The sequence below is a fragment of the Protopterus annectens genome, chromosome 5.part0 (genome assembly GCF_019279795.1).
Source record: "Protopterus annectens isolate FY-2018-M chromosome 5.part0, PAN1.0, whole genome shotgun sequence".
Classification (NCBI taxonomy): Eukaryota; Metazoa; Chordata; order Ceratodontiformes; family Protopteridae; genus Protopterus; species Protopterus annectens.
The window spans coordinates 1,617,213,612-1,617,236,781 of NC_056735.1; the positions used below are offsets into that span (position 1 = coordinate 1,617,213,612).

General features: G+C 42.8%; 1 protein-coding gene across 1 annotated transcript in view; it reads left to right on the forward strand.

The window, feature by feature from the left end:
• The window catches only part of NIT2 (nitrilase family member 2), a 570,156-nt gene that overhangs the window by 267,967 nt on the left and 279,019 nt on the right, over window positions 1–23,170 (forward strand). Inside the window, exon 6 of the mRNA XM_044071381.1 lies at window positions 5,007–5,081. Coding sequence (XP_043927316.1) covers window positions 5,007–5,081 — 75 coding nt within the window. The remainder of the gene's footprint in view (window positions 1–5,006; window positions 5,082–23,170) is intronic.

The following is a 23,170-nucleotide window of genomic DNA, read 5'->3' on the forward strand; positions in this document are numbered from 1 at the left end:
TACCAACAACTGCCCATGTGACATGAGATTCTGTTAACAAATCTTTGCAAGAAGGATCTCAATTGGTGGCTGAACAGCGACCAGTTAGTAGTCGGACGTCCCTTTGTTCTTCCCCAACCCATAGCCACAATGACCATGGATGCTTCCCTGATAGGGTGGGGGGGGGGTCTATTTCAGGGAAAGACTGTCCAAGGTACTTGGTCAAGCATGGAATCACATTTGCATATAAATGTCCTGGAGCTGAGGGCGGTGTTACTGGTGTTGCAACACTTTCACGACTGTCTACCTCCAGGGACAATTGCAGTTCAGACGGACAACATGTCAGTAGTCTGGTACATCAACAAGCAAGGAGGAACCAGATCGTATCCCTTATGCCGAGAGGCCCTAAGAATTTGGCAATGAGCTGTATCCACCAGACGCTTTCTAATAGCAACGCACATCCCGGGGTCATCCAGCGTGATAGCAGACAAACTGAGTAGGGCCATCCTGTTGCCTCACGAGTGGTCCCTCAAACAACAGGTGGCAGACAAGATTTTCCGCAGATGGGGCCAGCCTTGCTGCAATGAGTTTGCATTTCCGATGAATGCCAAATGCAGCAGCTACTTTGCCCTTTATCCCCCACTGTGGAGCAACCCGAGGGACGCGCTTGTACACGATTGGCCTCCTGGCCTCCTATATGCTTTCCCGCCAATTCCCCTAATTCCCAAATTTATACAGAAAGCCAAAAGTCTGGGAAGGACTGTGATTTTGATAGCCCAGTCTTGGCCTCGTCAGATTTGGTTCCCCTTCCTACAGAAGTATCGAGTGGAAGAACCATGGATTCTGGACCCAGTGCCAGATCTTCTGACTCATTCATCGGGAGTTCTTCATCCCTCCCTCATCTCCCTAAAACTAACAGCTTGGCTGCTCCAATTCCAATATTAGCCAGGTCTCAAGATTTGTCTCCCACGGTCCAACATATTATAGTTTCCTCTCATAAACTGTCTACCAGGAAGCTATATAACAGCAAATGGAAACGATTTGTTCACTGGGCTTCTCATCATGACATTGACCCTTATGTGGCGCCTATTCATACCATCTTAGAGTTCTTGTCGTCTTTGTTCTATGATGGTGCAGCTGCTGCCACCATAAGAGTTCAATTGGCTGCTATTTCCAATTTTCATGTAGGGTTTAACAGGTCTAACATCATGTCCCACAGACTATGTAAGGTCTTTTTGAAAGGGACCCACCATCTCAGACCACCTATCAGACACCCTGTCTCTCCCTGGAATTTGAATCTTGTTTTATCCCAATTGATGCTCGCCCCCTTCGAACCCGTGTCATCCTGTCACTTGAAGTTTCTGTCTTGGAAAACTATATTTCTGGTAGCCATTACATCTGCACATAGGGTCTCCGAACTTCAAGCCTTATCCTCCAAGCCCCCATATTTGATATTTCACCCTGATAGGTTGTCTCTCAGGACAAACCTTACCTTTCTTCCCAAGGTCTGTTCAGAAACTAACTTAAATCAGTCCATTGAGCTCCCAACCTTCTTTAGACACCATACCAACAGACTGGAATATATGCTACACAAGCTTGATGTACACAGACAATTGAGATTCTACCTGGACAGAACGAAAGACTTCAGACAATCTGATCAACTCTTTGTCTGTTACACAGAGAATAAGAAAGGTTCTGCGTTATCAAAAATCACATTATCTAAGTGGCTTTCTGACTGCATTAAATTAATTTATTCCTCCACTAACCAGCCATTACCGACTAACGTCAAAGCCCATTCTACCTGGGCTGTTTCTACATCATTAGCTCATGCAGCTCGTTTGCCCTTGGATACCATCTGTGCAGCTGCCACGTGGTCAAAACCTCACACGTTTATCACTCATTACAAAGTGGACAGGATCTCCAGGGACAGGGCTTCCTTTGGTTCCACTGTGCTCAAGAATGTTCTCCCGTGAGCCACCCAGGATTAGGGTGCTTGGGACGCTACCCACATGTAAGAACAAAACGGCGAGATAGAACAACTTCACATAAAGAAGTTATGTCCTTACCATAATGTTTCATGTGAGTTGTTCATCTCGCCTTTTTGTTCTTACATTCCCTCCCACCTTCCCCCTCCTGTTGAGAAAGATGGTTGCCTTGGTGGATTGGTCGGGTTTTGTCAGCCTGTCTTCTTTGGGCAGACTGTTTTTCCTTCTGCAAACCTATAGCTACCTAGATAGGTAGGTACTGTAGTTCTTTTTTCTTCCTTTAGGCTGTCTTTGGGTGCAGCGTACTAGATCTGGGGGTTTACAGTAGAGCATCATGGGATATACACTAGGTCTCGAGCTTCTCTGGGAGTTTGAGCTTGAAAAGCGGCCCACGTGTAAGAACAAAAAGGCGAGATGAACAACTCACATGGAACATTATGGTAAGGACATAACTTCTTTTTTACTTAGGCAGTAGGATATATTTAAGTATTTCTGCTTATACAACTGACAAAGGGAATTCTGTCACTGAATCCAAGACCTATATAAATGTTTGCCGTGGAATTACTTTGGTCCCAAATGGTATTAAGTGTACTGCACGAATGGGAACTAGTGCTAGATAATTGTAAATATTACTTTATTAGTGATTACTTTATTGCTTTTTTTGCCATTTGCCTTTTTGGCTGTATGATAGCTAGTATCTGGCTGAGTTTTATAATTGCATGCTTTAATTAGAATCTGATAATCCTGTGAAGCTAATACAAGAACAGGGCTAAAAAAATGGCAGGTTCCATTCCTTAATACTAAAAATGCCAGGGAGCACATGGCTTGCATTGTGTTTATAGCCATAGCTGTTCAAGCAGCATTAATGTAATATGCCTCCTGTTCTGTAATGACCACTAAGAGCAGGATCAGTACTCTTAAATGTAATTGTGCTGATAACTGTTTGGCTTTCAGTAGCTCAGTTTAGCAGCTGAATGCCTTAAAAAAATTTGAATTGAGAAGCTAACACAAATTGCTGCTTCAGCATCTCTCTTGGACATCACAGAGTTAAACTGCTTCTTACACATTGTTCTCAGAAAAGACAAGACAGCCTTCAGCACTGTTGGTATCCTACATCTTGTTAATCACAGTACTGGAGATGTTAATGAGCTAACAGCTTTCCGTTACCATTGCAATAATAGAGCAGTGAAATCTTAAGAAATCCATGTATATTTTCACTGGTATTCTTCATTTGGAAATGGTCTTTGAACCTTGCAAAGGTAGGGAAAATCAAATAAGAACATAACTAAATGCAGTGAGACTGCTCTTTTTTAACTTACCACATTAATGTATAAGCGGGAGAGCCATCTGATAGTATGCAAAACTTTATAAATGGCTGCCAGCACTTAGACATTCACATCATCTATGGAAATGCACTGTTTTCAGTCATGATCTGTGGACTCCTGAGAGAAAAATCACAGTCATAGATAAGGATAGGTTTTGAAGCATCATGCGTATCAAGCCAGTGGTCTACTTCTTCTTTGTCTCCATGTCTTCACTGAGTGAGGAAGAATCATCTTCTTCCTTCATTGCAGGATATTTGTTTGCAGGGAATGATAGGTCCTGCAACCAGAGGTAATCAGAAGGCCAACTACTGGCAGGGGCTAAATTAAACTACTGGTCTGGCCATGGCAAATAGAAACATGGACAAGGGAGAAGGAATAGGCCACTGTGCTAAGAGATTCATCTAGTCACATATTTTATAATTTTGTCTAGTCTTTTTCTGAGGCTTTATAGGAAGTATAACAGTGTAGCTGAAAATCATCTGTCCTATGCACTTGATCTCCATTATACACTGGAGACAGATGATCTCCTACTGTTACTGCTGAGATGTCAGTTGAAGAGAAAAATGAAAACCCGAATTTCCACTCATTTGCCATACTGTATTATGCAAGTGATTTTTTGTCTTGCTGCTCTTAAGAGCTAACCGTAATATCCCTGGTCTCTGTCATCTCCTTTAAATAAAGAATTGAATGTGTTTTTCATACACATGGAATATTTTTCTCCCTGTGTCAGTTTTCTCTGGGAAACAGATTCCTTTTTTTATGTACTAAAGGTTTGGTTAATATTTTATTTTATTCACAGGTGCTCACCAGATGTTTAGGTGTCATGCTAGTGTTTCTTCAGATAAGTTTTATTTGTGTTTTCACATGTCTCTGTGATTGGTAGGTCAACAACAAACAGGCAGGCAATGATTAAGTGGGGAAGCTTGCAAACTGCCAGAAAAGTGCATGAGTGTAAAGGCACATGTGCATTTCTTGCACTGGTGTTGTGTATGTTGGAGAAAAGGAAAAAGGAAGATACTTTTTGTGGGGGTATACATGAAGTAATTAGGTTGTGTGACTGCAAAGATCTCTGCCTCCCAGTCTTTTACCCTCAGTCACATGGGGTATAGATACATACCAAAATGAATGTCAATATGATGCTTTTAGGTGGGATCCTGGTGACCTGAAGTTAGTGGAGAGGTCATCCTCAAAATAAATAGAAAGTGCATAATAATTCACGTATGGGGCAGTGCTGTGGAAGAGTGAGCAACATTGTTGCCACACAGCAAGAGGTTTTCCAGTTTGATTTTTGGCTGGGGTAACTTTTGTGCAGAGCTTGCATGTCTTCCCTGTGTTTGCTTGGATTTACTGTGGGTGCTTTCCTTCTGCTTCTGAAAGATGGGCGGTACGCAGATTGGAAAATTTAAATTGTCCCTAGTATGCATGTGATGTGTGTGGTTCAAATTTATGGTCTGGCATTCTATTTCCCTGATTGCCTAGTAAACTCAGTGAATGGCGGTGGCAGTTCTGGGGTCACTAAGTTGGATGTAACTTGTAAGGGTGGATGCATGATCTTTGTAAATAGGTATCTATACACTATGGTATTTTTGAAACTTGGCATTATAACTGTTGTCCTTTTGTAGGGATTGTTTTTCTGTGTCTTAGTGTTTGTTATATTAATATGTCATTGTGGTATTATATTCACCTGCTCCCTGTTTTTTTTTTTTTTTTTTTGCAGCTTATTGTAAAGTTGGTGTGGGTATCTGTTATGATATGAGGTTTGCCGAGTTAGCTCAAATCTACACCCAGAAAGGTAAGCAAATAACAATTTGTATTTCTGCCATTAAATGTGTCGTAAAGAACACAGATCTACCTTGTATACGTGCTGTCTGTATTGAATGCTTTGTTTTAATTGTTATAAGTACACAAATATTAGAGGAAACATGACAATATCAGATGGTCTTCTGCTAAAACACTTAAAAATCTCTTTTCTTGTTGTGAAGTCTTTTCTTTGTGCAGTGGTGTTTTCAGTTTAGTCCCAGCTAAATAAAGAAGTGTATTCTAAAGTAGAGATATTAATATGTACCCTTGTGCCTGCACTGGTTCCCTTAAGATTAATGTACAGGCATTTATTATTCCCATGTGGAGGATGTTCTGAGTGACTGCCCTGTAAACTAAGAAACAAGAATTATCTCAGGAACTTGGCATGCTATCTAGTTTTATAAAATGTTCTTATTATAATCCTTTTTCTTGGTCTTCAAGAGGAAGCAGACAAGGAAGACAGCACACCGTAATCAAACATTTATGATGAGACTGTTGCTACCTCATGGTCTTGTAAGGTAAAATGAGTCTTCAGAACATTTGGGTCAAAATAAAGGCTGCTGTGTTGAAGAGAACAGGGTAGGCAAAAGTCAAAAATTTGTTTGCTTCCTTTAGCTTTAAATGTTCTGCTTAAAACATTGCCTGCTGTGCTGGCTGTAAGACGTAGAGGGATGCAGACTTGCATAGAGACCAGCTGACCCAGGTTTGGGTTTGCAACCTGATTGCTGGAGGAGCCAGCGTGGGAGAGAAGGCTGAGGTGATGCCTGTTTGCCTCTCTCAGAAAGAAGTTAAGGGCATACTGGGATGTCATTATCCCACTAATAAATTTACTTGCACTTTGTCAACCAGGTTAGTGCCAGTAGGCTAATTGTCTCTTTTCAGGGGAGACCTGAGGCTGTATTTATACTAACTAGGGGAAACTTGGCCTTGCCACCTGGGAACATCCCCCTCCTCTTTTGAGGAAAGGAAGTGAAACACTCTCTGGAGCTGCTAGATGACACTGGAGGGCTGCTACTGGAATTCCAGGAATCCTGTGATAGAGGAAGTGCAGCAGAGCTGGAGAGAGGTGCAGGAGAAAACTTATTGAAGGAAGGAGAGGGAGATGAAATAACTGTTACAGAGTTGGAAAATGGAGGGCTGCAACACACGTTCTAATTAATTTGGTGAATAAGGCAGAGTCAAAGGAAGGAGGAGAAGCAGGATGGATTGATATGGTAGAGAGAGTATTATAGGAGGAAGAAACTGAGAGACTGGGGAAAAAATCAGCTGGCAAAGAGAGAACAATGGAGATGTTCTCGGCTGGTGGAATAGCCAGTTTTCAGGATTTACCTCTGCAACAGTTTTTTTTTTTTTGTTACAAGTAAGAAGTTATGCAGATACAGCAAGGCAAGGAAGACTGGAAGAAGGAACTGGGAGGGAACAAAGATTTGGAGTTTCTCAGTAACCACAGAGAAGATGACCAGTGGTAAGAATAAAAAGTAAAAGTGATGTCAGTGTAAACAGGTATGACATCATGGATAGTATTATTTTGCCATCAGGATTTAACCTTAAAGACATAAAAAATATTAATTCATTTGAGAGCTGAAATTTTTTGTGAAGTGACATTTGAAAGCTGGAAAATTTATGACTGAAAAAAAAAAGAAATACATTACCACCATGGAAAGAGTATTTATTTCAAAGCTTTGGACTACAAATGAAAAAGAAAAGGAGACATGCAGCAAAAAAAAAAAAAAAACTATAAGGTTTTTTGTAGAAAATGTAAAGAATTTGGACACTTCTGTTTTAACTGTCCCATATTAGAAAAGGAAAAAAGTAGACGAAGAGGAAAGCTCAGAAGAAAGACAGATAGACAGTATTACTATAGAGGATGTTGAAAGAGAAGGTGGTATAGGGGAAGAAAGACTAAACAATAAACAGGCAGTTATAGAAGAAATAACAGTTCAAAGCAAGGTTATTAATATATAGGAAGAGAACAGATTTGCAATTTTAGAAAGCAAAAAGGAAGGAGAGAGAGAGAAGGGAGACATAAGAAGAACAAAAACAAAACAGTGAAATATCAGTTGGTGGGAGACGTAGGAGAAGGGAAAGAAAAATAAGATCTGGAAGTGAAACACTTATTAAAAAGAAAAGGATGATATAGGAATTTTAGCATTAAATATGAATAGCATTAGAAATTATATAAGAGATATGGTAATGGCAGAATACCATAAAAAATAAAAATGAATGTGCTTTTGCTTGCTAGATGCCAGATGTAATAAATAAATAAGAATGCAGACAATATGGGGGGATCAAATTATTTGGTCTGTAGGAAGTGAGACGTTCTGTAACAGGAATTCTTATAAAATGAAATAAGAATTTTAGATCTAACACTAGTATTACCAGGAAGGGTAATGATATGTGATATGAGAATGAAAAAAATGTATAGGATTAATAGTAATTTATGCATGTACTAATATGGCAGACATAAAGAGAGAAAGAGGGAGAAAAAGCAGTTGTTTGAAGAAGTCAAACAATTTGTGCTTGTACATATGTCAATAGTGATGGCAGGAAATTTGAATTAGTAATGAATGCAGTAGTACAAATGTGTGCATATGAAATAAGGGTGTCAAGATGTGAGATGGAAGGAAATGCTAAATTACCAGTATGTATGACATATGCAGATGATTCAGTTCTAATAACAAAAACACAAGGGATGCATAAGTGAGGTTGTAATAAATATCAAAAAGCTGTTAAAACCTGGTCTGAAGTTAAACAAAAATGAAGTGTAAGGGGTTTGGTGAGATAAAAAAAAATAACGGAATATATTTCACAAGAAAGGAAGTAAATATTTTGGTAGTTTTGATAGTGACATTTGGTGAGTATGAAAATGTAATAAGTCAGCGGAGAGAGATACTGGAACAAATAAATATAAATGTTAGTTTTGTGGAAAAGTATGTACTTATTTCAGAAAAAGACATGCATACTAAGTATTTGCATGTTATAAAAAATAGCATATTTAGTGGAAAATTTATGCTTCCCACTCAGAAAACAAATTGTTAAGAGTTTTTTGTTCCATTTGGGGCTGAACCCAGTGAGAAGAAGAATATAATAAAAGAGGTGATTTGAATTTAAAAAAAAAATCCAGTGATACATTTAGCATCTATACATTTATTTTGGGTAATGAGAAAGGTAAAAGTAAGACAAAAATAAATTATAGGTAAGAAAATAAATGCATAGAAGAAAAACATGGAAAAGAAAGAAAAAAAGGACAGAATAGAAGAAAAAGAATATGGCAAAAGAAACTAATGGTATAATATGATTTTAGAAAAAACATTTTTAGGTGTACCTGTGGAAGGAATTAAAAGAAGATGAAAAATGGCAATAAAAGACAGAAGAAAAAGATTTGAAAATTTCTGTGAAGCAGAGGATTTTTTATGTGGAGAATTTTATTGGAGAAGTTACTGGAGAATGGGAATACGAAATATAAGGTGACGTGACAAAGACATAACAAAACGTTGATTTTTGGATTGCTAAAAGAATGAAGAATTTTGGGAAAAGTTTAAAAAGAATATAAATGGAGATGTGTTTAAATGTATAAATGTAAATATGATATTATATGAGAAGTATGATAAAGTAACAAACTGCAATATTGATAAAAGGATAAAGTACCTTTTATGACAATATGGGTGCAGTGAAAAAAAGGTGTAAGAATTTGCTATATAAAAAGAAAATGGAAGAGTAGGACGTATTAGCTGAAATAAGAACATGGTTGTGGAAGTAAAGGTGTGGGGGTTAGAGGGTAACTATAAAAGAAAAAATAATGAAAGAAATAGAATGTTAAGCTCTTGTCTGATGATTAACTTGTAAAGAATTTTAAGTATGAACATAAAAAATGACTGTATAAGTAATTGATTTAAAGTTTTTTGTATGATATAAAATGAATATAAATGAATGTAAAGCACCCCTTCTCTTTTCAATAAGTGCTGTGGGATTTTTTTCCACTTGAGCTACCACCAACTTGGACAGATGGGGCCTCTGTTTAACATGTCATCTGAAGGAAGAATCTGTTTTGGAGACTGGGGACTTTGCAGGTGCTGTCTGCTTGAGATGGGGGGGGGGGGGTTAGAGGTTTACCTGAGGGGCTATATCATTTTCAAAAACTGGTGATGGCTCCGTACTGCATACACTGCACTCACCTATCCCGAGTGCTTATGCATCATGCATTGGAGAATTTAGGGCCTCATAAAGAAAATGCCCCTGATGATGGATGTTCATTGATTGGCTGTCACCATGAAGGAACACATCGGACTAAGATCATTGCAGCTGGCCTGATGATTGTCAAGCACAGCAAAAATAAAAATAAAACCTTGCTTCAGCTTTAAATAAAATATCCATACTGAAGTTACAATAAGCTTTATGAAATTAGGACCTGTAGTAATCATAGGTCTAATTTCCTAAATCCTGTTATTACAGGGATCCGGTATGAAACAGAGCTAATTTCCTAAAGCCTTGCAGTTGTCACAGGATCACAATGAATATGTGAGGGACTAGAGTGGAGAAGATCATAGGAGCATATGAAATACAAATCAAGCAAGTCACAAGACCATTTATGCCTTGCCAGAACCCGTACCATCTTCTCAAGAAGGGCATACAAATCAGTCCCCTAGAAAATTGATGGGTACCTATTTAATCATTCAGGTTTAATCTGAAGGATGCTAGGGTGTCACATTACCTGGCAGGGGAAGTTTGCTCCAGAGGTGGATGGGCCAAGGGTAATACATTTGCCTTTCCAGTGCATTGTTTATGTGCCGGTAGGTGTTTAATTCCCTAGTTTTGGTTTTAGTGGAACTGTTTGACTTTTGAAGCTACATGAGCTCAAGGAGGATGGTGCCAATAATGAAGCGGAATGTAAGACATAGATCACCCCTGAAAAGCCTAGAAACCAAGTAAAGGGATAACATTTCAAGCCTTTTCTGCTATAGGCCAGCAATCATGATGTGGAACCTCTGGGGCCTTGCCACTGCCGGCTGCATACAGGGGGATGATAAATTCTTTTGACCTGGATGATATGCTTTTAAATAATAGTAAATAAAAGGATTTTCTGACTACTGTTTCTCCATGATGGTTGAAGGTGAGGGAATTATTGACTGAAGTTCCAAGATCACTGACTACATTATTATTTTGGATTGGGGTATTGTCTGTACTGTACATAGACAAGGATAGTTGTTTAGCAAATGTGAAAATTTTAACAGTTTATCACATTTCATTTTAGTCCTTCTATAGATCACTTATTTTCCAAGTTAGTTTCTGTTATAATGAATAAGTATCACAGGGAGATTTGACGATGCCCAGTTTGCAGTCAAATGCAAACTTAGTTAAATAAAAGTCCTGATTCCTGATCTGGAAACTGGAGAATTAGATGCTTAAAATGAGTCATCCCAGTATTTACCCTGGTGTGAACTTCTAGTACCTTCATATTTTTTGAGGAGGTGCCTGCTACCTTAATTTTGTGGGTTCTGTCTTTCAGTGAGTTAGCTATCCATATATGGATCTACTTTTAAGTTTCTTAGCTTATTAATGATGCCAGCATGGGAGAGAGTGTTGAATTTACTGGCCTGATCAAAATAAGCTGGTTGAACAGAATGACCACCATCTACAAACTTGACCTTCTCAAAGACGTTAACTAAACTGGGTAGGCAGAATTTCCTTTTGACAAAATCAAGGTGATGTGGCAGTAACATCATTAGGTTTTTCATGTCATAGTTTGAGGTCATAGTTTGGTCTATAGTTTTATGGGATCTGTGGTAGGGTAGCTGTTGTGTAGGAGCATCACCACTTTAAGTTATAGATTCTTAGGAATTTACTAGGCATGAAGTCCATGAGACCACTTAGGACCCCAGCCCAGATGTTCTTTGTGTTTCACTGTTGCAGTCATCACACTTGGGTTATCTGCCTTCAGGTAGCACTCAGTCAGCCTGAATATCAGAGTCTTAGTATTTCTATGTCGGATGCTGTCGCTTCTTCCATGATGTCAGGTCGTCAGGGGTATAAAACAGGCAGCCGATGCCATTACATCAGTCTTTCTTGCTGAGGAGGGGCCCGAAGCAGAAGTAGTTCGCAAGTGCCGGTCGGCCGCTACCTGAAATTTTTGTTTTCGAGTTTGTAATCCTGAAGTCTTTTAAAGCTAAGTACCCTGTTGGGGATCCTTTTTTCTTTCTCTAACCGATGTCAGAAAAAGTTAACAATTGTCTTGCCTGTGGAAAGCAAATACATCACAGAGATTTTCATTCTTACTGCGTCACCTGTTTAGGCCCAGACAGCGGCGTCCCTCGTTGTCGGTTTTGTGCCTTGTTTAACACCCGGACCATTCATTGTCTGGCTATCTTTGTCGCTAAATTCTTTCGCTCTTGTTCTCCGTATTCCAAAATGGCTTCGATAAGCCATTCGACTACCGATCTTCCAAAAAAACGTAAAGATAAAGACAGAGACAGACCGCATAGATCCAAAACTGCTGACGACTCTTCCGTTAAGCTAGTTGCCAGTCCGCTGGTACTCAGTGAGGCACCTTTGCAGCCCCTTATGCCCGCCTATATGGATTCGCAGGCCTCTGCTGAGACCCTTTCGGTGTCCGGTATGCCACGAGATGCTTCTTCGATATGGAACCTGCAGATGTCTCTACCTTGGATGGGTCTGGAGCCTCTGTGCAGGCACCGGCTTCTGAGGATGTATTCCATCCTACCGATGTTCAAATCAAACAGACAACTTCGTTTTTAGCCAAAACTACCGAGTTTCTTAGGTCCTGAGTACACACTACGCCTAGAAAACTGACGACCAAAGCCCATGTTCAAGCTCCCATGCCACAAAAACAAATGCTTAGAATGGCTGAAGACCGTATTATCCTAATTAGGGGAAGCCAGCCTTCTCCTGCTAAGAGACAAATAATTGAGTTTCCTTCTGATTCCACTGACCAGGAGTCTGATAACTCTGATCCTTCTGATTATCAGGACATGCCCTTATCAGCCTATGAGGATTCATATGCAGAGGAATCCATTCCCTCTGCCTCCCCTGGAGAGGATTTTTCTTTTGGTGAAACTTTGCATACTTTAAGAGAGCATTTCCACTGGGAATGCCAAGACTACCCTCAGTCCAAAAAGAGACTCAGATAATTTTTAGAGTTGCCTCAGCACAGGCCTCTGGCTTTACCCCCTGTCCTGGATGTTATTCATGGTTTTTATGGAATCTAGTCTAACTCCAGATACATTACCCCCGGCCCCTAGGAAACTTGACAGGTACTACAGAGTACCTGATTCCCACAAGTTTATCTTCAAGAATCCCACTGCTGATCCAGAGACCATTTCCCAGGGGCCTAAATGTATTAAGGCTACTACAGCCAAAAATCCTACCCTTTCAGACAGGGATTCCAGAGCTTTAGACAGATGGGGTAAGACGGTATATACCTCTGCAACCCTTGCCATCAGGGCATTGAATTGCCAGTTTCACATGTACCAGCAACATATTATGGAACTAATTAAACAAAAAATAGTATTATTGCCAGACTGTGCAGAAAATAAAGATTTACAAGAGCCAATGCATTCTGCAAACCAAGTTAGTAAGCATACTTTGCAGTGTGGCTTTGATGCCCTAGAAGCATCTTGCAGGGCTGCAGTCACTGGGTCTGTACTGAGAAGGCATGCTTGGCTGAAGGAACAAACATTGCCAGATCATGTCAAATCCAAATTACTAGATGCTCCTTTAAATCAGGACCATTTGTTTGGCACCAAAGCAGAAGAAGTTCTTAAAAAGATGGAAGAAAAAGTTAATCTATGCAAACTGTCAAATAATTCTTACAAGTGCAACCGCCTAGATTCAGTAGGCACTGCCCTTCAAAAAAACATTCCTTTCCAGACCCTGCCAGGCCTACCCAGACCAGACCCAGAGGAAACAGGCCTCCCAGACTACAGTCTCAGGGTATGCAGAGATATATAAACAATGGAGTGCCCCAACCTCAAAAACAGGGAGTGTTAAGCCGCCCCCTTATGGAAAAAGGTCACAATGACTTTTCAATTACTGTTCCCAGCCCTGCCCAATTACTTGTGTCCCTTGGAGGAAAACTTGCCCTTCATGCAAAAAACTGGATGTCCATTACTCAGGACCAATGGGTCCTAAACATTGTATCCCAGGGGTACAAATTCTACTTCCATTCACTGCCAACCCCAAGTGGGTTTCCAGACCTTCCTCCAAACCAGTGGGCAGAGGCTCAAAAGCAAATACTGTCCCTGCGCAATGTCAGAGCTATTCAACCTGTTCCAGTAGAACAAAGGGGTCAGGATTTGTACTCCAGACTCTTCCTGGTGCCCAGAAAAGAGGGCGCTTGGCACTCCATCCTGGATCTTTCTGTTCTCAACACCTTTCTGTTGGTCCCAAAATTCAAGATGCTTACCCTGCAACAGCTTCTTCCAATGCTAGCCAAGGATGCCTGGTTAGTCACTGTAGACTTAAAAGATGCTTATCTGCACATTCCCATAAGGGAGTCATGCAGGAAGTATCTACGTTTCAGGGCAGACTCTATGCACTATCAGTTCTCTGCACTTCCCTTTGGCTTATCTACTGCGCCCAGAGTATTCACAAAGTGCCTGGCTCCAGCCATTACATACTGCAGGCAGAGAAATATCCAAATTTTCCCATACTTGGACGACTGCCTGATTCAAGCGGACAGTCAGGAATTGCTACTTCAGCACCTGGCATTTGTAAAAATTCTTCTCACTTCATTGGGGTGCACCATCAACGAAAATAAATCACAACTGGTGCCCAGTCAAAAGGTTGTATTCCTGGGAGCAAGCTTGGACACAACTTTCCAGATGGCATTCCTCACTTCAGAAAAACAGGTCTATCTGACAAATTACTTCAAACAAATGGCCACCAGAACCCAGCTATCTGCAAGAAAATACTGCAAGCCCTAGGGTTCATGGCCTCATGTGTTCTGCTAATTCCATATGCAAGACTGCATATGGGGAAACTTCAGTGGTACTTAAAAAGTCTTTGGTGCCAACATTCTCAGGACCTGGAAACAGTTGTTCCTATCATACCTTGTCTAAGGGCAGAGTTCCTTTGGTGGGCAGAAGCATGCAAACACAACAAAGGACTGTTTTTCACTCAACCCCCCACCGCCCAGACCCTGACCACAGACTATGCATGGGGGGGGGGGCTCACATGGCTAGTAAATGTATTCAGGGCCACTGGGGCCCAAGTCAAATTCATCTGCACATCAACCAAAAAGAGATGGTAACTGTACAGAATGCCCTGACAGCTTTCAGATTCCCTACTCTTTCCAGGACAACTGCTGATAAAAACAGACAACACCACAGTTATGTGGTACATCAACAAGCAGGGGGGATCCCATTCTTACTCACTATGCAGGTTAGCCATGGCCCTGTGGAACATGGGTTTGGACATCCAAGTCCATCTACAAGCTAATTTCCTGCCAGGCAAACAAAACTCACTGTCAGACAACTTAGCCAGAAATCTCCTAGACTCACATGAGTGGAAATTGGAGCCCGGCACCTTCAACCTTCTGATTCAGAAATGGGGGACCTCAGAGGTGGATCTTTTTGCCTTCCCCTACAACCACCAGCTAAGCAAATTCTGCACCAGGAACCCTCAAAGCAGGGCCTGGAAAGTGGATGCCCTATCTTTTCAATGGGAAAACGTCTCTATCTATGCCTTTCCCCCTCTGCCCCTTCTCTCAAGAGTATTACTCAAGATAAAACAAGACAGGCCAAGGGCAATTCTGATTGCCCCAGACTGGCCATGCCAACACTGGTCCAACAGACAGGAACCAAAGTAAGACAAACTAGCGAAAAACAAAAAGACAGCTTGGAAACACCAAAGCAAATTCTCTCTCAGTTTAATTCTCTTTCAGTTTAATGAAGTGCTTTTCGTCTTGCACATGTGGCAAGACTTCATCAGAAACTGAACAAACTTCAACACAAGCAATATATACATACCCTTTTTGTCACATGACACTTCTAATTAAAATCTTAAAAGCACATCCGCATTATTGCTACTTAAAACATTTTTTTTTTAAACAAATATGACTGACAATATTTTTGAACATCTCAACCCTTCCCTTCCTTCAGAATTTTTACCTGTAATGGTGATAGAAATATATATACAAACATACATATACTAACAATACCATATCTCAAATTATTGTGTTGACTCTCAAAATATAATATTACTTCGTTAACTAAGAAGTCAGAAACTTACATATCCAAGTCAAATGAAGTCAGATATCACAAGTAGGAATGCATTTTATAAAAATGCATACACACATTAACGTGTAAGATTTTTCAACTTCAATATAATGTTTAAAGATATTGTCTCATTCAAACCCGGGTAAAAATGCCAACACTGGTACCCACTCCTGCACAACCTGACAACGGTGCCACCCTGGCACCTACACCAGACCCCAACCCTGCTCTTTCAGCAGGAGGGACAGATTTTGCATCCACAATTGCAAACCCTAACTCTTGCAGCCTGGCTTATTCCTTGAATACTCCACTAGCAACCCTAAGCAAACAGGTGCTGGATGTCATCCTTGAAGCCAGAAGGCCCAGTACAAGGAAATCCTGTGCTGATAAGTGGAAAAGGTATTGTTTTTGGATTCAGTCTAAAGGAAAGGACACAGCACTGCCCTCCTTACCTCTAATCCTGGATTACCTAACAGAACTACTCCACAGAGGCCTCTCCTTCTCCTCCATTAAGATCCACGCCTCTGCCATCTCGGCTCATTACAATACTGAGCCACCTCTATTCTCTCACTCTGTCATCAAGCAGTTTCTGAGAGGGGCAAACAACTTAAGGCCAGCAAGGAGAGCGCTCAGCCCTACTTGGGACCTTAACTTTATACTGTAAAAGCTCATGCTTCCCCCTTTTGAACCTGCTGCTTCAGCAGAGTTAAAATTCCTCTCTTGGAAAACAGCCTTGCTTCTAGCCATCACTTTAGCTAGAAGAATGTCTGAGTTACAAGCACTGATGGCTGTGGAACCCTTCATTATTTTCCATGCTGACATAGTTTCCTTCAGGACTAACCCTTCCTTTATGCCTAAAGTGGTGTCCGGTGTGGCTCTCAACCAATCCATCCATTTGCCAACCTTCTTCCCTAATCTTCAAAATAAAAGGGAAATGATCCTGCACTCTTTGGATGTGCACAGACAGCTCAGATTCTACCTTCATAGGACTAAGCCTTTCAGAAAATCTGACCAGTTGCTAATCAGCTTTGCAACAGAGGCAGACGGTAAGGCCATTTCAAAACAAACCATTTCCAAATGGATAGCACACTGCATCCATTTCTGCTACAAGCACCATGGAAAACCAACCCTTCAGGGGGTCAGAACACATTCCACTAGGGCTACATCTACCTCTACAGCATTTCTCAGGGGAGTCCCTACCAGGGACATCCTGGAAGCTACTACCTGGAGTTCTGTACACACCTTCACCAAGCATTACCACCTGCCTATCTTTTCAAATCCAGGGCAAGTTTTGCTACAGCAGTCTTGCAAGGCCTACTAGCCAGCCCTAACTCTTCTTGACTGCCGCCACCCTTCCTCAGCTTTGGGAATCAACCCGTGTGTGATGACTGCAACAGTGAAACAAGAAGCACATAGTACAGTTGTGTACACTTACCATAAATTTAGATGTTCGAGTGTATTCACTGTTGCAGTCCTGATTTCCCTCCCTCCAGCCCCCTGGTTTTCTCTATCTCTCTATCTCTCCTCTCTATGGCTATTCCTACTGGTATTGGTATTTACTTTTTACTGGAGGTGTTTTCCCCACCATATCCTAGCTCCCTATTTGGGGGCTCCTGACATTTGGGGCAAGAAAAACTGATGTAATGGCATCGGCTGCCTGTTTTTATACTCCTGACGACCTGACGTCAAGGAAGAAGCGACAGCATCCGACGCAGAAATACTAAGTCTCTGGTATTCAGGCCGACTGAGGGCTACCTGCAGGCAGATAATCCAAGTGTGATGACTGCAACAGTGAATACACTCGAATATCTACATTTATAGTAAGTGTACACAACTTTATTTTCTGCTGATAGGGATGACTGCAATTAGGGATACAGGTAACAGACAAGAGAGGTTTGGACTTTATTGGAGAAAACTGACAAAGGAACCAAGGTATTGGTAGCAAGTAGGGAAGGGAAGGTAATAGTATGGGAAGATGACAAGAATGTATGTGGACTACAGGTTAGAGGTTGTCTTCCTTATCAAAGATTGATATGAGAGTGTAGGCAAAGAGAAAGAAATAGGGGGGTCCTAAATGAAAGGCCAGCACTGGTAGAGTTTTTAGTGGAATCTAGAACAGAAGCTGCCATTAAAAATGGAATACTTAGAGCGTATAAAATATTACGTGATTACTATAGGAATCAATCAGTGGAGGTTAGAAAGGATTGGGAAGAGAGATGGGATAAGCAATTCACAAAGAAACAATGGGGGATATATGCATATCTCCCAAATATGCAACAAAGTCTAGAAGATTTCGGATCTTTGCTTGGAAGTGTTTACATAGGTATTTTTATACCCCCAAGAAGACTCCAAAGAATTTTTCCTCAGGTGGATAACAAATGTTGGAGGTGTGATTGGGAAGAAAGAGGAAACTGTGAACATAATTTTCTGGTTGTGTAATGAGTTGGCAGAATGTAAAGATTCCCTGCTGACTGCTTTGTCAGAGATACTGGGTGAGCAAATTGGTATAACTAATGAAATCATTTTTAAGCTATGATACAGAATTGGAATTGCCTAGACATAGTAAGGCCTTGCTGTGTCTAACTATGGTGGCTGCCAAAAAAAGCAATTACTAAAAAATGGAAATCAAAGTCTAAACCAACTTTACTGGAAGTAGCGAATATAGTACAACAAAGCAAACAAAGATAAAGCAACTGGAATTGGGATCTTTAGAAAAGGATAGGAGCAAATTAAATAAGAAAAAAATTGGAATTATGGGAACAGTACAAGGAGAGGAGAAACAAGGTTTAAAAGAAGGCATGATTTGAATGAGCTACATAATGTTTGACTGTTAATGGCTGGATAGATTATAAGTGATGTATAATATTTGCATCTACAGTTGTGTCAACATGGTTGTAATATATAATGTTTGCAATTGGAATTGTGTCAATATGGTTTGTTTTCATTTATATAAATGTAAGATTGTTTATATCATATGATCTGAAGTAGTTTACTTAATTTGGTCTTCAACCTGTGGGATCTGTAGGAATACGGATCCGAGCCGGCAACTATTACTAGCATCAGCTTCGTGCTCCAGACTCCTCACCTTATCCATAATGCACCTCCACTGCCTTCCATCCTCAGATCTCGTTTGCCGTGATTTGCTTATACATCGTGTCTTCTGAGCTCCAGCTAGCAGTGGGTTATTTAACTTTCTGTGAGTAAAAACTTTCACTTTTTTTCATCAGATTAGATTAGCATAGGTACCCCTTCTCCCCTTCCATCGCTTTGGCGTTGAGTGTTAGCATTGTTAGGTAAAAAGTTAGAGTAGTTTGTTCTGTGGTGCCCCTCCCCCCCAGTATTGTTCTATAGACTAGCGTGGTGAGTGAGTGTGTGTGTGTGAGTGATTTTAAGAAAGTATTTGCCTGTCTTTTTCAAGGCTTTCTTTCTCATTAGTATGGCTGAAAAGCTTCTCTTTAAGCGCTGCACAGAGTGTGGCCATAAGCTTTCCCCAGCGCATGGCCACACTCTGTGTGTGTTGTGCTTGGATGTGGCCCACCTTAGTGTGGATTGCAACATTTGTGTGGAGTTCAACCCCTGCCCCTTAAAGGATAGGAAGGCCAAGTTGGCCCTCAAAGGTCTTCTTCCTCCTACCGACTCTCTTTCCTTGTCTTCGGCTTCAGTCACAGTGGCTGCTCTGACTGCCTTTCCCTCCTCTCTTCCTCTGGCTTCTCCTCCCTCCTAGGCTGGGACTCAAACTCCTGCATCAAAGTCTGTGGTAGCGGAGCAGAAGAGAGGTAGAGAAAGGGAGAGAGAGTCGAAGACGAGAGAAAAGAGGAAGAGGTCCCCGGACCTTGCTTCACCTAGCAAAACCCCTCTGACCCACGACTCCTCTTCGGCTTTGATCTCTGAGGTTCTCCCCAGAGCCGAAGGAGGCACATCCAGTCTCTTGGGCCTCGGTTCCCTGACCCGACAGGTCGGAGTCCGTGGCCTTGTCATAGTCAACGCGCTCCCTGTCGGATATGGATCTTGATCTGGATAAGATGATGAGGCCCTTTATCCGTACACAGATCCAGATGGGGGTCTTGCCAGCCCCCCCCCCCCTCTGGAGGGGGGAGCTCACTTCCTTTCTTTCAACCCATTTCTCCTTCTCCGATCCGACCTTCGGCTTTGGAGTACTCGGATCTGAGGGTGGCCTTGGTCAGGGGGTCGACGCCGACGGTACTTGTTTCCTCGATGCTGACAGCTGCCTGGAGCGTTTTGGATCCAACCAGCTCAGATCCAAGCCACTCTCGGAGCCGGAGCTTGGGTGTCAGATCTGAGGGAGTGGATCCTTTTCCATCGGCTCCGACTTTATCCGGCCAGGTCCCCTCCCTCGGAGCTCCATCCACCTGTGGCCCGGCTCCGATTCTCGCATCGGACCCAGGGAGACCAGCCTCCTTATTAGCTTCCCAGGAGGTTTGCTGTCCTTCAGCATTCAATGTGGTAGAAAGGGTCCTCTCCGTCGGATTGAGACCTCTGACCTCCCCCTCGCACTCCTCCCAGACCCCCTTGGCTCTGTCTACGGTCCCCTTTGTCTTACCAGAGGGACAGCCCGTGCTCGAAGAGCCCCAGACAGTTCCCCCAAGGAACAAATGGCTTGCGAGCACCCCCTAGAGAGCCCTACCGAAGATGTGCCTTGCAAGCATACATGCAAGAGGAGGCACTTGGACTCCCTCGAGTCCCTCACCGAGGACACGGATTTAGATGATGGAGAGAGTTCCCCAAGATCACCTCCCGAGGAAGACTCCTTTGGAGACATCATGGAGATCCTGCACCAGTGGGGAGGTTGGTCTGTCCGCTAGCCCTCTTCTGATGAGTCTGTGTTCCTGGAGGCTTTCAGCATGGGCTCGTCTACTTCATAGGTGTCCCCTCCCGCAGATCCTTTGGTGGATTTGGTCACCTCGCTGGCATGGAAGGAACCGGACACTATGGAACCTATCCCCAAGCAACCCGATAAAATTTTAAGCCCCCCCATTGACAGGCCATCCTGGAATAAGGGCTCCCCCATGGACGCCATGGTGATAGCAGCAGCCACTAAGAAGGAACTAGCTCAGGAGAGTTCCTCAGTCCACCCTTCTGACCAGGAGTCATGGATAATAGACTGCCTAGGGAAGCAGGTGTATGCTTCAGCTACCTTTTTGATCAGGGAGCTGAATTACTTAGCCAATGTCACTAGACTCCAATGCGACCTGGTAAAGGAGCTGGAGGAGTCTCCCCCCAAGTCCATGTCGCAGGAGGACAAGGCTTTGTTCTCCGCGAGGATGGCCACTCTAAAAGCAGTATCTAATACGTCCATGCGAATCCTCTCCCATGCTACGGAAGGAGCGGCTAGGGCAGCTGGGTCCAGCATGTCCATGAGGCGTAACGCCTGGCTCAGGTTGTGTCAATTTTCGGAACCCTTTAAGGTGTCATTTGCCAATGCCCCTTATGACGGCTCTACACTCTTCGGTAAGACCATCAAGAAGACACTAGTCCAGAGTGAGAAGGACGGGAAGACACTCTCTGCCATCAGACACTGCTTCTCTAACCCTCAAAGGTCCTTTTCTCAGAACCAGAGAGGGCAAAAGAAGAAGTGGTTCCGGAAATCTAAGTATTCCCGGGACACTCAGGGCTCTTCTTCCCCCAGAGGCAGAGGGGGACAGAATGGATGCTGACCCAGAGGCAGAGGGGGTCCGCGGAACTTCAGGTCTTGAGAACCTTTCTCAGACAGACCTGGGCAGCAATCCTGAGGGGTTGCCCAACTGCTCTACCTTGGAGGCAGTTGGGGGACAATTGTTCTTGCACCCAGCGACATGGGAGTTCATAACAATGGGCCGCTGGGTGCTTCAAATCATATCCAGAGGATATTTTATCCCCTTTGTGGGTTCCCCCCATATCTCCCAGACACCTCCTGGAAGTTCCAGCCACGCAAAGGGAGGCAGCAGCACAGGAAATTTCCAAGCTGCTAGTAAAACGAGCCATCGAAACCGCCCTCCCAGATCAGTCCAGATCAGGCTTCTACATCAGGTTCTTTTTGGTGCCAAAGAAAATGGGGGACTTAAGGCCCATTCTGGACCTCTCTACCCTGAAACTGTCTTTTGTCAAAGAGACGTTCCGGATGGTCACGCTACAGTCTATCATGCCGTACCTGCACGAGAGCGACTGGATGTGCTCATTAGATCTCCAGGATGCTTACTATCACATAAAAATGCACAGAAGTTCCAGGAGGTTCCTTTGCTTCTGGCTAAGAGTCAATTATTATCAATTTTGAGCCATACCCTTTGGTCTCACCACAGCCCCCAGGGTGTTTACCAAAGTAATGGCGGTTGTAGCGGCTCACCTAAGGCTTCAGGGGATTCAGCTCTATCCATATCTGGACGATTGGCTCCTCACTGCTCCCACCAGGCATCTACTTTCCCAAACCAGGGATTACTTTCTGACATTTGCCCTGAGTTTGGGCATCACAATCATCATTATCTTCTTTCGGCTGTTCCCGTTAGGGGTCGCCACAGCAGATCATCTGTTTCCATTTCTTCCTGTCCTCTGCATCTTGCTCTGTCACACCAACCACCTGCATGTCCTCTCTCACCACATCCATAAACCTTATCTTAGGCCTTCCTCTTTTCCTGTTACCTGGTAGCTCCATCCTTAGCATCTTTTTCCCAATATACTCAGCATCCCTCCTCAGCACATGTCCAAACCAACGTAATCTTGCCTCTCTGGCTTTGTCTCCAAACCTTCCAACCTGGGCTGACCCTCTAATATACTTATTCCCAATCCTGTCCACCCTCATTGCACCCAGTGCAAATCTTAACATCTTTAACTCTACCACATCCAGCTCAAACTCATGCCTTTTTGTCAATGCCACTGTTTCCAACCCATATAACATAGCTGGTCTCACTACCCTATTGTAGACCTTCCCTTTCACTCTTACAGGTACTCGTTTGTCACAAATCACTCCTGACACTCTTCTCCACCCACTCCATCCTGCCTGTACTCTCTTCTTCACCTTTCTTCCACACTCACCGTTACTCTGAACTATTGATCCCAAGTATTTAAACTCATCCACCTTTGCCACCTCTACTCCTTGCATCCTCACCATTCTTCTATCCTCCCTCTCATTCACACACACATATTCTGTCTTAGTCCTGCTGACCTTCATTCCTCTTTTCTCTAGAGCATATCTCCATCTCTCCAGGGTCTCCTCCACCTGTTCCCTACTCTCACTACAGATCACAATGTCATCTACAAATATCATAGTCCACGGGGACTCCTGTCTGATCTCGTCTGTAAGCACATCCAAATCACTCCTATAAATCCTGTACATGTGATAGACTACATTGGTGCCAGGATAGATACTCTTCAGTGCAAAATATTTGACCTCAGAGAGAGTTCAAAACCTAAGGATGCATGTCTCCCTGATCTAACGTTCTCATCTCCCAATGGCGGAATCAGTGTTGAGGGCCCTAGGCTCGATGGCATTGACCATAACTCTTATTCTGTGTGCTCGGTTACACATCCGGATTCTTCAGTGGACTCCAGCAGTTCAGTGGTCCCTGTTGGAACTGCCATTGACTTATCCTATCCATCTAAGTCGAGTGTGTCGGTCGTCTTTCATATGGTGGATGAGCTCTCTAAACATTTTGGATGGAACACCCTTTGTTCCAGCCCCGGCCCAAACCACAGTGACCACAGATGCCTCCCAACTCGGGTGGGGGGGGGGCATTGTTCAGGCAGGACAGTCCAAGGCCTGTGGTCCCCCATAGAGACCAGTTTGCATGTCAATGTCCTAGAGATGAAGGCAGTCCTTCTAGCATTGCAGACCCTTCGTGCCTTTCTTTGGGGATGATTG